This window comes from Apus apus, chromosome 9 (assembly GCF_020740795.1).
Source record: "Apus apus isolate bApuApu2 chromosome 9, bApuApu2.pri.cur, whole genome shotgun sequence".
Lineage (NCBI taxonomy): Eukaryota > Metazoa > Chordata > Aves > Apodiformes > Apodidae > Apus > Apus apus.
In genome coordinates, this window is record NC_067290.1 from 2,344,441 (window position 1) to 2,359,489 (window position 15,049).

A 15,049-nucleotide genomic window follows, 5' to 3' on the forward strand; every position below is an offset into this window, starting at 1 on the left:
TGTAGTTCTCAGGGTTGCAATACTCAATTCAAAACATACGGTGTTTTGTGTTATACCTGTACAGGCTTAACAGCAATTCTGGGCTCGTGTGCTAAAACCATCTGTATCTGAAAAATATTTCTGCTGTTACTTGCTTTCAAGCACCTTTTTCTTGTTGTTTTTCTTGGGGTTTTTTTCCTGCCTTGGTCTCTCTTTGAAGAGACAGCTCTTTGAAGTCAGGCCTAGAGTGTTTTTTGTTTTATTTTGTGATAACCTTAATAAAAGAAGGGAGTGGTGAGGAGGAAGGGCTTGCAGAAAGTGCTGAACTGCAGGACTTCAGAGAGAGCACTGTTTTTTGGCAAAAGCCTTTGACTGCTGAGATGACTTGTACCTTCAGCTGGTAGTTCATAGGGTTCTATGAAATGTGAAGACTCTGCAGTGTGCTAGAGAAGTCCTCTGGACCTTGGGAACTGAAAAAAAAGCCACTGCCACCCTGTGGAGCTTTTTTGGTTGGAAGCTTTGTGTCAGCTGGGTTTTACAGGGAAAGGTACCTTCCCTTGCTCTTTGGTTTTCTTAGGCTTACAGCCTTTTATACTGCTTCAGAAGCCTGGCTGACCAGTTTTTATGGCACAAAAAAACATGATGAAGCACTCAAAGACAAGATGAATTATCAAACTTTGTAGTGTGATGAGTCTTCAAGGGGGCATTGCTTTCTTGATCCTTTACACACAGCAGTAAAAACAGAAGTGCTTTCTATTCTGGCTCTTCATAATATCCTAGGGACTGAATGAAAATGGCTTTCATGTCTTAAAGGCAATAGCTGGTTTTCCAGAAGGCTTTTAAACAGAAAAAGTTTTCTTAAAAACCCATGACAAAAAGGTAGTTGAGACCTTCTAGTATGACATGAGAAAGACCACCTTAATGAAGTGGTTTACCAAAGGATGGATACTAGTGAACTTCTGGCTTGAAACAGGGATACTTACTTTAAAAGTTTTGCTGCACTTCATTATCATGTATCAATCAAATTAGGTTACTTTTCAGTTATCATCCTAACATTTAATTTTAAAAAAATCTTTTTTATACTTCCTCTCTTCTTCTCTTTTATCTCTTACTGTGTTGGCCTAGAATAACAGCCTGAATGCTTCTCCCAGTTCCTGGTGCAGACGATTTTGTTTGAGGGGAAGAGTAGGTATTTTCTTGGTGCCTTTTGTTTTCTTGTGATTAACAGGATTGCTGTGACTTGTAAGCCATGGCAGTGTCCACATGAAATGTTTAATCTGGAGTTGATTTGATGAAAACCTTTCTAGCATGTTTATACTTAAATATTGAGGACATTAATTGGAAGAGGCAAATTGATAGCAGAGCTTCCTTTTTAATTTAGCTGGATGAATTAGTACTGCTATGAAATTCCCTGTGAATTTAATAGGCTTGGATTAGAGATGCATTTGGTCACACAATTTTTAAAGGAAAACCTTCTCAAATATCTCTTGTGTGGCTTTTTTCTTCCGGAAGCTTTTGTGGAATGTAAGGGTATAAACCCCTTAGAATACAATGTACCATTTTTATTTCACATCAAAATAAAGGTGACAGACTACAGCACTGTGCATGATAATATTTGTGTTGTAAGAAAACTCTGAAGAACACTCCTCTTGGTTAATTTGCTGTAGGATTCATTAAAAAAATACATTAGGATTGAAGCTCAAAAAGACATTTTTTTAAAATAAGAATTACATATATATGAGAACAACTTACAATTATTTATCCTTTGCCAGCTTACTTGAAAGCAGTTAAATTCTCAGGATGATGTGGAAAAACCATCACTTGCTAATTCAGGTTCTCTGAGTTTTTTACTGTCCCCAAGATGGACAAAATAGTAACTTGCAAGAGTCTTCATTGGTACTTCATGCAGATTTTAATCCACTCAGGTGCAAGGATGCTGTGTGTAGAGTCAAGCCTGGGAGAGTGCAACTAACTAGCTCAAGTGATGTATTTCTTAGATGACTCTTCACTGAGGATAATCTGAGTTCATTTAAAAACTGTATGGTAGAATGTAGGCTTGTTCTGTCTTCCTGTGATATCTTGCATTTATTATTCTACTAATTAGTTAGCAAGTTTGAACTGACTTCTATTAACTCTGACAGTGTTTAACATTTCTGTAGTGCATGTTCTTGCTTTGTACTTACACAGTACCTGGATATTTTACCTTTCCTGTATGTACTTTGGGATAATACATAGCAGGTGAGAAAAGTTGTGGAGTCATGTTTGTCAGAGCTTAGTTATCTTGTGCATGGCTGTAGAACTGTGTTGTAAAGTGCCTGTGGCATGAGGTGAGAGTTGTTGCACTGTACCAACTAGTGAACTGTGTCAGAACATGCTTTCCAAATATCATCACCCTTCAATCTGTGGGAAAATGTATTGAAAATTAGATGGGTTAGTATTAGGGCACTAGACATGGCCTGTTTTGGCTTGAAATAGTATGGTAGAGGTGTTCAAAATGTCTATTGACTTGCAATATTTTAGAGGTTTTGAAGTTTTCCTAGTTGTCCCCAAAACCTGTTTGGGAACTTGGCCCCCAGAGGTGCAGGACCATGACAGGAGCTCTGCTCAGGTCTGAAACACAAGCATGTACAACCAGGCAGTGGTGGGAATGCAGACAGTATTCCTGGTGTTCCTTCCTGTCCACATCCTTTTTCTTTTTTTTTCCTTTCTTTTTTTCTGGTAGTAATACCTTTTAATATGCTGTGAATATTTTTCATGTTGTGGAAGAGTCACAAATTGCATGTGGGATTCTTGTAGCTAGAGAATAACCAGGTTGCCATCTTTTGGAGGGGGTTGGTCAATATCCTGTCACACTTGACCAAAACTGTCAGGAACGATTTCAACCCTATTTGTGCTTGTTCTTTTGTGGGCTTTATAGATTTATTAACTTCATTATCTCTCTTCTCTGTTTTAGGATGCAATTCGAAGCCATGGTGAATCAGGTATGGTTTGAAAAACTGAAAGAATGGATAATATTATTTTGTGTTTATTTTCTGGTTCATAAGTTGTTTTTCCTCTGTTTGTATATTGAAGCCTCACCCTCTGCTCTGTCTGGAAGTCCTAACAATATGAGCCCAACTGGCTGGTCTCAGCCCAAAACCCCAGTCCCAGCCCAAAGAGAGAGAGCCCCTGGATCTAATACACAAGAAAAAAACAAAATTGTAAGTATGGTAATTTTGGGGTGTTTTGTTTGTTTGTTTGAATATGTTAAAATAGGCTGGGAGTGCTGGTGTGTTGGGGTGAATTTCTGTACTTGAAAGAGAAAAAAAAGCTGATGGAAATCTTGGATTACTTTGTGTATATAATAGCAATACAGTTTCCTTTTTAAGCCTTCAGGGACTGCATCTTTTTTATGCTTTTTGAGTATGTTTAAAGTTAGCCTTGTTATCACTGTTTGAGCTGTGTTGCCATAGCTTCATTAGAAGTGGATATTGACAAAGCCATAATTTCCAGTCAGGGTAGTCAAAATGTTTCAGGGCAAGACAGTTTGAACAAAATGCAAGCTTTCCCTCAGAGCCTTGATTTACACTTGGGAGCAGGGGAAAAGAAAGAAAAGTTAGGATAATAATTAATCCTATCTGGAATGTTTTGAAGGCCTGTAAGATTGAAAAATGAAAGTGCAGTTGCTTAGAGTGCCTCACAGTTGTTAACCACTTAAACCTTAGATGTTTGAGAATTCTGCACTCACCTTTTTGGTTTATTAATTTTAAATATGTGAAAGAGTTCCTAATTTTGAGTATTACAATTTTGAAAAAAGTAAGTTTCTGAAGTATTTGAGATGTCTTTAAGTAGTTGATTATAAAATATTTGTTCCTTTTAAGATCTAAGATCATGGTTTAAGTTCCTAGTGCAGTTCAAGCCATCCAAGAAAAATGTGTTGCCTTTTTTGTTGTTGTTAAGCAAAATACTTAAAGACTATGTCAATTTTTGTTCCAGAGGCCTCGTGGACAGAGAGATTCCAGTTATTACTGGGAAATAGAAGCAAGTGAAGTCATGCTTTCTACCAGAATAGGGTCAGGTTCTTTTGGAACAGTTTACAAAGGCAAATGGCATGGTAAGTTCTTGACCAGTGCTACTGTTTTAAAGTGTTGATATGATAGGACACCAGGAAAGGGTAAAATTACTTTAATGGTCCTGTGTATTTATCTGCCACCAGAGGTACTAGGTGAGAAACAGCAGTTTCCTAATAATTAGCAGTGGGGAACTGAAGGCAAAGAGCAAGACATCAAAGTCTGAATCTCACAACTGCCATCTGCATGTTCACAACATTGGAGCCAACACTGTTTTCTTTATTTCCATGTTCCACAACAGCTTATTTGCTGAAAAGGTTTCACTTTCCATTAACAGGGTTGAATTAGCAGCATTAGCTGGGAAATTTCACTGCCTGATGTTAAATTATATTTCCTTATTATTTTTTTTAATACCTCTGTGGTTTAATTAGCATACTTATATTCAGGGTGGCAAGGGAAGGAAATAAGCATAAATTGCTTTTACTGTGGGGTTTTTCTAAGGAGAAGATGGTTGATGTGAGAGTTTATGATGCAAAATTAGCTGGAATACTTCGAAAAGAGGCATGTTGCAGAACTATAGAATTAGTTTCCAAATTCAGGGCTTCTGATTTAAAAAGCAACACAGGCAGACCCCTCCAGGTCCTGATTTAAATAGCATTATTGTCATGAAATAAGCTGACCAAAAAAATCTTGAAACTTGCTTCCACCCTCTATTTTTAGAGAAAAAAATACATGTCTTAAAGCCCAGATGCTGCCAACATCATTGGAAGGACTCTTAGGCTAAAAGTAATGCTCAGGGACAGTTAAACTGATGAAAGTTCATTATACAAGTGAAATGGAACACAAAAATCCAGAGGAAAAATATAGGTTAAGTAGGATTTCACTAAGCAAGGTAATAAATGAGAGTTTCTTATTAATAAAATACTTTCAACTTTTCATGTACATAAAATCCTTCCCAACTCTTCAACCCAGACTTGGGAAGAGCCCTCAGTTGTGCATGAGGTGGCTGTATGGCTGTCTGCTAACTCAGCATCTTACTGGTGGCTTTCCTGTTTGCTCAGGAAAGTCATAGTTTAATTAATTAATTAACCATCATTTGCAGCGTGGTCTTAAAAGAGTAAGACATTTCTATTTCTTGCAAGTCTTTTCTGTTTAGAACTGGCAAACCTGGGAGTTCACACAACTAGTGAAACTGCAGACTTTTTGGAGGTGACCCATTCTAGTAGTACAAGTGCAGTAATACCCAGGTCTCTGTAAAGCTACATGAAGTTAATTGGAGTGGGCAGGTTGCTGCAGACTTCTGTAGGAATTCTTGATTGAGTTGCTGGGCTTCCTACCAGACCCAACTAGGAAAGACTTTGCAATGAACCTTTGGAGAGCATCTGAAGGAGGCTCTGCACAGCTGTATGCAAACAGTGTTAGCTTTCCAATAAGCTGCTCTGCCTTAGTCTTCCAGAAGAAAGCTGAGGTCTGCAGGGCTTGTTGAACAGGTATCTTGCACTTCCATATTTTTCCAGCTGGTTCTGATGGTTCAGTACTAATTCTCATATTTGTACTAAATTATTTGTACATTGTTCTAAATTTAAAAGGAGGAAAGAGACCCAAGGCAGTTTAAATGGGTTGGAAGACCACCTATCATAAACACATTTCCTCTTTGGCCCTGGTAATCAGTTCTAGGGTTTTGGTGGTTGGGGGGTGGTGGAAGCTGATTTGTCTTCAGGTTGCTGCTAAACAAGTGCTGTTGTGTATTGGTTTCTGTAGAGAAAACTCATTTAACAACATCTTCTGTTAAGACAAAATGAAGAGTTGTTGTCACCTGACCCTTTGCCCCTCTGCTCTGCCCTGGTGAGACCTCACCTACAACACTGCATCCAGCTCTGGTGCCCCCAGCACAAGAAAGATGTGGAGCTGTTGGAACGTGTCCAGAGGAGGGCAACCAAAATGATCTGAGGGCTGGAGCAGCTCTGTGATGAGGACAGGCTGAGGGAGCTGGGGTTGTTCAGTCTGAAGAAGAGAAGGCTGAGAGGGGACCTCACAGTGGCCTTCCAGTACCTGAAGGGGCTACAGGAAAGCTGGGGAGGTGCTTTTTACAGGGGCCGGTAGTGAGAGGACAAGGGGGAATGGTTTTAAGCTGAAAGAAGAGAGATTTAGGTTAGAGATTAGGCATAAAATCTTCAGTGTAAAGGTGGTGAGACACTGGAACAGACTGCTCAGAGATGTTGTGGGGGCTCCATCCCTGGCAGTGTTGAAGGGCAGGTTGGATGGGGCTTGGAGCAACCTGGGCTGGTGGGAGGTGTCCCTGCCCATGGCAGTGGGGTTGGAACTCAATGATCTTTAAGGACCCTTCCAACTCAAAAAATTCTGTGATTCTGTGAAAAGAAACCACATTAAGAAGAAAATTAGTGGTTGGTAGCAGAGAAGTCTGTCACTCTAGGGGTTTTGTTGTGTAATGAAAGGGCTGGTTCTGTGATGCCAAGTGGCAGCAGCCTCTGAACCAAGGGATGAGCCTGTGCTGGAGTAAACCCCTCTCAAATCTTGTTACTGCATGTGCACGAAGGGGCAAGTTTGTTTCCTTAAGCTGCTTTTTATCTTCCTGTGACACTGTCAGGGCAACTTTATCTCCCTCTTGAATTCTAAAATGCTGACCCTCCCTAGTTAAGGGCTGACCCTCCCTAGTTAAGGGCTGACCCTCCCTAGTTAAGGGCTGTTCATCCCTAGTTAAAATGAGTGTGATGTTTACTTCTTTCACTGACTCATGGTGGGTCTTGCTGCTCATGTTTTTACTGTGGTTAGAACAGGCAGCTTCATTCCACTGTTGTACCTTTGTTGAATCAGTGCAGTCCTACTGCTTTCTGGATGTACACTGGAAAGGTTTTTACAACTTCATTCTCTGGGAATAGTTGCTATACAGATATCACTGGGTCATCAAATATTCCCCTGAAAAGCTGAAGTTTAAAGCCAGCACTGACACTGAAAGCAATTACAATGAAGCTTTTAAGTGAAATTTTATTATGTATTAGCTTAAAGAACAGTATATATAGTTTATATATATAGAAACTTTAAGATATGAACTTAATTATATAAAAATACAAAGGTGTGTCTATATGTGTGCTAAAACTGGATAGAAAAAGGAAAGTAATGAAATGTTGGATGCTGTTTGGAAGCTGAGGCCCTTATGTGGCTGTTAGAAATGTGCTGAGAATGCACCTACACTTAACTTTAAGTTGCCCAGGGAAGCTGTGGCTGCCCCACCCCGGCAGTGTTGAAGGGCAGGTTGGATGGGGCTTGGAGCAACCTGGGCTGGTGGGAGGTGTCCCTGCCCATGCAGGGGGGTTGGGACTGGGTGGTCTTTAAGGTTCCTTCCAACCCAAACCATTCTAGGGTTCTGTGATGATTGTATGATGTCAGCAGTTGCAGGTGCTGCAGGATGCATCCGTGCAGTTCTAGCCTGCCATAGCTGATAAAAATAGAAGGGAGGCATGTGAGCAATAAATGACTTTTTCCACTAGACTGAAATCCAGGTAAATGAATTACTTGATACTACAGAAGTTTATATGTCTGCAGGAAAGTCTTGACCTCTGTACAAATCAGTAGAGGTGTACTGTGCACAAAGTAGGAATGTTAAGTATGCTGCATGTTAGTGTGAGTTTGGAAAAAAAACAAAACCCAAAGCTGTGTTTTTATTAACTTTAATGGTAAATGTCTTTTCAGGGGATGTAGCAGTGAAGATATTAAAAGTTGTAGATCCAACCCCAGAACAGTTCCAGGCTTTCAGAAATGAAGTGGCTGTATTAAGGTGAGTTGGTAGTTTCACTGCTGAAGTCTGTTACCAAGGCACTTGATTTGACTACAACCCCTCCTTTAAGCTGCCTTGCCCAATGTCCTGTGTTTGAAAGACACAAAAAGCAGATTTCCAGAGAAGAAGAACAAAACAGAGTGTGCAGTGATACTGCTGAACATTATTTTGAGACAGCAATCATCATTCAGAGTGTTTCAGTGGTTCTTTACTGTTCCTGAAAGTCATCTCTTCAGATGACTAAAACTAACATCCATAGTTGTTCAAGTCATGTTTGGCTTCCAGTAAAAGTGTATGATTAATAAATTCTGCCATAATTCCTATCACTGGACAGAACTGAACCTTTTAAAGTAGCAGCATCATTCCTTCTTTGTTCTTAAATGTATGCTCTGGCTGCAGAACTCTTGTCTGCTTTCAGGTTTTGTAGTGTTCAGTTAACTATGTAATGTTAACCCTGAAACTGAACCAGTTAGAACCATCTTCTCATCTGTTAATTCCTTCACAGTTTATAATGACCCTTTAGTTTCCTGTTGGGACTTAGTCCCAACAGGAAAAAGTGTTACTTTTTCACAACTTTCAGGCTGATTTCTCTTATTCCTGTAACTTTTTCTGATACCTCTTTCAAGTGTGAATGTTTGTTCCTGATTTTCAAAATCCTTGCATTTTCATGGCATCATTTTCTTGAAGGTTGATTTTAAAGAACTTCCGTGGAACTAAAAAGAAGCATTTGAACTAAAAAGCAGAAATCAGCTGCTTTTATTTAAAACTTGTAAATTGGCAACTGCATATTTTAAATTACCTTTAAAAAGAAACTTCACACACATCCACCTAGCAAAAAAATTCTCAGGAAACTCATGGTTTTGAACTCAAAAGCTGAAATCTGTTCCTTCAGCCAGGAATGCATTTTGGAAAGAATTTGAAGAGATACTAACTTCTCTTTCTGCTCCTTTCTGTTAGGAAGACTCGGCATGTTAATATTTTGCTCTTCATGGGCTACATGACTAAAGATAATCTGGCCATTGTTACCCAGTGGTGTGAAGGCAGCAGTCTGTATAAACACCTGCACGTGCAAGAGACCAAGTTCCAGATGTTCCAGCTCATTGATATTGCTCGGCAGACAGCACAGGGAATGGAGTGAGTAGGATAAACAATGTTGCCTGGTTTTCTTCTGGGAATGGTGTTTTCCTCCTCTTCCCCCAAACCCTCACATGTGGAGTTAAAATAGGAACGGGTCAAAAAGCTGTACCAAGTAAAGCTTTTGTGCAGCCTCAGTTCAGGCCTGTTGTATGCATCCTTACTTTCATTTGGGATTTTCCCCCCATGGATTCTTGCCTTAGTTGGTGTTACACCACTAGTCTCAGCTGTGCTGGATTTTCTCTTCTTTTCTAGCCTGAGGTCTCACTGTAAGGCACTAGATGAGATCCTGTTCTAAACATAGACCTAACTTTTTTTTCCCTAGTGTTAATTACCATAGCAATGCAGTGTTTGGCAAACAGTGATTTATACTCATGGTGCTAGTGAGAGATAAGGGGGTGGCTGTTCTTGTTCCACAGCTACAGGGCTCTCACACACAGGTGTATTTTGGAAGCATTCTCCAGGTGTCTGGGTTATGTTACAACACAAGATGCTGAGGTTGGCTGAGGCTGTCAGTGCTCACCCATTTTGTGCTTCAGGACCCAGGTTTCCAGTCAGAAAACTTGGGACATGTGACTGCAAATTAAAGCAGTCTGTGCAAAGTAACCCTCAGCACAGCAAACAGGTTTCACACACATGAGGACAGCACCCTGTTTTCCAGGGTATTGTACTCTTGACAGGATAGCACTCTTTCTCTTCCTGAGATTTATTCACTGCTCCCACTTTCTGGAATGCAGAAGGCAGGAGTTCTCAGCTGGCACTTGCTGTATTTCTCTTTTCCCAAAGTAGACACATCCTGTAAGCTGACTAAAGCAAGAGGCCAGTGAAAGGGTTGAGGATGTGATCAACTGGCAGGGAACTGGGAGGCTGGTTCCTAATGCACTGCTCTGCCTTTCCTTTCACAGCTATTTACATGCAAAGAACATCATCCACAGAGACATGAAATCCAATAGTATCCTTTCCTAACTTCATCCTCTTTCCCTTAATGTGAGTGGTTTGTTGCTAACATGGACCTGTTTGGGGGGTGGAAATGGCTCTTTCAAATGTATGGGATGTGAGTAACTCCTGATGTGTAAGAAGTTGCTTTTCTGCAAGGACTTCCAGGGGATGTATGTGCTTGCTTAGCAAACTTGGTGATAAAGGAGAAAAAAAGTGTGCAACAGTTGTGCTCCAGAAAGTGTCTTATCTGTGGGGTTGGTCACAGAGAATTTTATCCAAGTGCTGGGTTGGAGAGAAGCTGCACTGCTACATGGCAGGAGGTCAGGGGGTGTGTGGTGGTGTAGGTGTGCAGAAATGAAGCCAAAAATCCTGAAACTTAAGAAAAGGCAACCTTTTCCCACTGTATGTCTTGAAAAATAAGGATTTAGTAAGGCCTATGGAGTAAAAATGTTGTGAACTGATGTCTTTTGCCTTTTAAAATGTCTGCTTTTGAAATTGCCAAGAAGAGCACCCGTTGAGCTGGCAGCAGAAATGGCAGCTTCCTTGCAAATGTCATAATTAAAACATATGCCAAATTCAGTAGTTCCAGGGGGACTATTCCATTCCCTCCCCTGGGAATCCAGGAGATTCCCATTTTCAGTTGAGCTAGAAAAATAATTGTTTGAGGATATGGGTGGCCAGGAGTTTGTGATTCTTGATTAATGATGAGCATTTTTTGTGAAATAAATTAACTCTTCTTCTGACATGGAAATGAGGACTAGGAATCTGCCATGTTTATATCCCTGAAATGTTCTTAAATGAATGTTAAAACATCCTTAAATGAAATTGGAAAATGATACCTTCTTAAAATAACCCCAGCAAAGCAGGTGCTAGTTATCAGTCTCAGACACATCTATCAAGCAGATGAAATAGCTGAAACATAGTTAAATCCCAGGAGATCTGCCAGAGTTTTATGTGAAGAGGCTGATTTTGGTATTTGTTTCTACTTGTAATTGTTTTTTCTTAGTGCTCTTTCTTGAGTTGTGAGGATGTTGTATCCACATGTGCCTCTTGACACCAGTTACTTAAGTACCTGCAGTCATTTATGTTAATAACACAGTTGATTTCTATCCTAACTCACCTTAAAGAGAAATGTACAAATAATGCTGAAACATCTGCTCTTGTTTAGCCTTAAATGTTAACTCTGTGAGTATGGATGCCATAAAAATACTTGTTCTCTGTTTATGGTAGAACTCATAGCAGGTTTACAAAAAACAATCAGCAATATTCTGGGATAGTTGGCTTGCACTTGTGATAACCTAACCAGTCACTTTGTAATCATGTCAGGAAATTCAGAATTGTTTACTGATGTCCTCTACAGAGTTTCCTTAACAAATGTTCAGATATATTTCTTCATGAAGGCCTCACAGTGAAAATAGGAGACTTTGGTCTGGCAACTGTGAAGTCCAGGTGGAGTGGATCTCAACAGGTGGAACAGCCCACTGGGTCAATCTTGTGGATGGTGAGCAAAACATTTCACTGCTTGGAAAAGCTGCCTCTCCTTCCATCAGCAGTTGTTCTGTCATTTGGACACTGTTGGAAAGCTTGAAACCTAAATGAATCAACAGATGCTCTTAGTGCTGCTTGGACAAGCTAAACCAGCAGCATGAGGTGCTGGATTATCCAGACACCAATCACTGAAGGATTCTCCTCTTGATTTCTAGAGCCATTTTAAACACTTAGGGCAGAGAAAGGCCTGTCAGTGGAGCTGCAAGGAGCTGCTCTGAGGGAGAGGAGAGCTCTTCTCCAGCTGGGCTCCTGCTTTTCCCCTGCTGGGCTCCTGCCTTTCCCCAGAGGGGCTCATCCCACTGGGGAGTTTTGCCATGGGTTTTGAGGCTGCTCAGACCTGCAGCAGGTGAATGTCAGCTCAGGTACAGAAGTCCCAGGTTCTTCTGGAAAGTTTCTGGAGTTTCTTTTGGAAGTGGTACTGCAAAGTCCTGGGGTGAGAGGACATTCCCAACAATTGCCTTCATGGATAAATTCTACCAGAACTTAGAAGGCAGTTCCACAGTTTTCCTTGGAAAACTCAGCTGGAGAAAATCTCTTTAGTAACTTTTCAAATGTGAGACTTAATAATGTAAACTGAAAAAGTAGTGCCTGTTACCAGCTTAAAAAGCATCATTAAAACTCTTCTTTGACACTCAAAATATTCTGTTGACATTTAAACTCAGGCCATTTTTGCCAGTCCTGTGCAGTTACTTCCCTTCAGCACCTGCACTGAGCAGCAGTGTTTCCCAGCTCCCAGGAAACTGTGACAGGGCAGGTAGCAACATTTGTAGCCTGTACTTCAGGCCACACATAAACCAAATAAAAATTAGTTGTTACATGTGAGTTGCTACATTTAAATCTTCCAATATGTAGCACTGAAAGAGCTGCAGGTGTTATTTAAAACAGGTTTTACTTTTTAAAACTCACTCTCTGGGCTTGCAGCCTTCATTGCTACTTCAGTATTTGTGTTTTGAGGAAGTCAGGAAGTGGTCACTAAGGGTCTGGGATGCTTGGCCAGGGTTTGTTTGTGACCCATAAACACGCAAATCTGAAAAAAAAAACCAACCCAAACAGCTACAAAAGCAGAAAGAGTTTTTCCTTTAAAGCAAAAATACAAAAAGCCAAAGTTTTTTACAGCTTTCCATGAAAGGATGTAAAACTGACTTACCTAAAGGCTTGCCTGGGTACATGAGACAGATCTTGGGGGAAAAAACACCTGCTTTTTTGCACTTTGCAGTTGTTGGGTTTTTTTTTTCATTTAATCATTTATAGGCATCTTTGAGTTGTCATTACCCAGAAGTGCAGGCTGATTCTGTTTCCCTGAAAGCTGATACAATCTTGCTGGGTTTTGTTGTACTTAGATCAGCTTTTTTTGACTCTCACTTGCACTGATGTTTTTCATAAGATGGAGATCAGCTCTGCCTGAACTTTTCCAGAGCTTTAGGTGAAACTCAGAGGTTTTGAGCTGTCTGTGTTCACTGCTTCTTTCCCCTTCTCTTCTCCTCTCCATCATCTTGCTCACAACCTGCTGCTGTTTTCCTCCTTTCACAGGCACCAGAAGTGATCAGGATGCAGGACAGTAACCCCTTCAGTTTTCAGTCAGATGTCTACTCCTATGGAATAGTGCTGTACGAGCTGATGACAGGAGAGCTGCCCTACTCCCACATCAACAACAGAGATCAGGTAAGAAGCACTCCTGAAATACTGCACTGTGTTTCTGGGCATTGTACCTTTTGCTGGCCTTGAAAAATGGAAGATAAAAGGCAAATGCAAAACAAGAATCAAGCTGTTGTTTGCAGCGTGGTCAGTTTCAGCAGTAAATCTGTGCAGTCAAATGTTTACTTCAATATTGACAGTGACTCAAACAAACACATTTTAATAAACCTGAAGTGCCCTGGTGGTTGGCTCATGAGTTAAAGCTTTTGCTACATCAGTAAAATCTTGGTTTATGTAGTTGTGATTCTGTGACCTTTCCCTTTTGATGGTGAATGAGCTGTTCTTAGATCAGGGATTGAACTCTGAGCTTTATACCAAGTGGAAAAAGAAAATAGTGGCTGCTGCCAAACCTGTTGGTACTGGAAGTTATTTTGTGTGATGTAGTCTTTATGCAGCTGGGTTCTACCAGTCAGTTAACCAGTAATTATGAAGAAGCATATGAAGGACAGAGACCTCATCTGTCCCCTTCACACAGATGCTTCTTCTGGCTTAGCAAGTGTAAAGCTAACTCATTTGTAGGGCATGAACTTCAGACTCTTAGATCCTTTTGATCTCTGCTTTGCTGATCCTCAGCTGTGGGTTGTGTTTCTTTTTAAATTAGGATTGAATCATGAGAAGTGTGTGTGTTTGGGGACAAACTACTCAGTTGTAGCCCCTGTGATGCTGTATAGTCTGTATTTCAAGTAGGAGAGGCCAGCTCTGTTAGGGAGGGTTTTTTTTATTATTTTTAAAGTTTTCTACAAACTGGGACATGGGAATGTGTTTTAATGAGTAATATTGAAGCTATATGCACACTTTAGTCATAATTTCTGTAACCAGATAGATGACACTTGGCCCTCAGCTTTTCCAGGGCAGGACAGAGTATTTCCTGCAGAACACCACTGAGACCTTATTTTAGCAACATTATATTGATTTATTGTTATTTTCTTTCCCTGTGAGAAAATCAGTTGAAAGAGAGAATAGCACAGTTAGTTCTGTGTCCCCCCCAATAAAACCCCCAAACAAACTCCTTCCCCTCAACAAACCAAACTGACCTCCATTTGACCAGGTAAGATCAATACTCAATAGTCAACCATTCATGTTACTGGAAGTGGGATGAAAATCCTCAACAGTGACCATACTAACCTGGACTGACACAGGAAATGTCTTTTCCAAGTCATTGTTTGCCTGGATCCAAACCAAGCCCCTTTCCTTTGTTGCTGCCTTAGCCAGGATGAGTGCTGAAGGTCCCTCTCAGCTTGCTGGCTGCACAGCTCCTGGGGGACAGGTCCTGGGAGAGCTGAGCACACGCTTGAGCTGATGGATGGAGCAGCCAGAGGGGCTGGCTGGGGCTGGTGCTTTGTCCCTGTAGCCTTGTGCTGAAGGAAGCTGCCATCTCCTGCAGTGTGTCCTCTTCCACTCTGTGCACCCCCTCACCTGCTCAGCATTACCAGTGTCCCTCTGATTTCATCGTGTCCTGCCTTACACAACAGCCAGGACCATTGTTTTGGTTAATTCCTTTGGACTGATCTGTGTGTCTTTGGTGCTCAGGATGTCACTTAGGGGCACTAAAGCTATCAACCAGTGAAACAACTTGACAGCTTCAGTTTTCTGCTGCTTGCTTGTTCTTTCCCAGATAATTTTCATGGTTGGCCGTGGCTACGCTTCTCCAGACCTCAGCAAACTGTACAAGAACTGCCCCAAAGCAATGAAGAGGCTTGTAGCAGATTGTTTGAAGAAAGTCAGGGAAGAACGACCTCTGTTTCCACAAGTAAGTGTGGTTTCTGCCTGTGACTTCCAGAGTAGTTCCTAAGTAGCCACAAAACATCCTACACAGACAGAAGTAGTTTCTAGAAAGTGCACCCTGCTCCCTATTTTTGTCTGTTCTCAGGGGGGCAGTTTTCATAACCCAGCTCCCTCAGGTGGTTTG

General features: G+C 40.9%; 1 protein-coding gene across 8 annotated transcripts in view; it reads left to right on the forward strand.

The window, feature by feature from the left end:
- The window catches only part of RAF1 (Raf-1 proto-oncogene, serine/threonine kinase), an 80,275-nt gene that overhangs the window by 62,765 nt on the left and 2,461 nt on the right, over positions 1-15,049 (forward strand). For 6 of the 8 annotated variants that reach the window (XM_051627098.1, XM_051627094.1, XM_051627092.1 and 3 more), the window contains 10 exons: positions 1,105-1,164; positions 2,933-2,960; positions 3,052-3,179; positions 3,955-4,072; positions 7,740-7,824; positions 8,782-8,958; positions 9,864-9,910; positions 11,280-11,398; positions 12,976-13,107; positions 14,756-14,890. In XM_051627098.1, the coding sequence (XP_051483058.1) occupies positions 1,105-1,164; positions 2,933-2,960; positions 3,052-3,179; positions 3,955-4,072; positions 7,740-7,824; positions 8,782-8,958; positions 9,864-9,910; positions 11,280-11,398; positions 12,976-13,107; positions 14,756-14,890 (1,029 nt within the window). The remainder of the gene's footprint in view (positions 1-1,104; positions 1,165-2,932; positions 2,961-3,051; positions 3,180-3,954; positions 4,073-7,739; positions 7,825-8,781; positions 8,959-9,863; positions 9,911-11,279; positions 11,399-12,975; positions 13,108-14,755; positions 14,891-15,049) is intronic. The other 2 variants (XM_051627096.1, XM_051627099.1) reach the window with 1 other exon arrangement.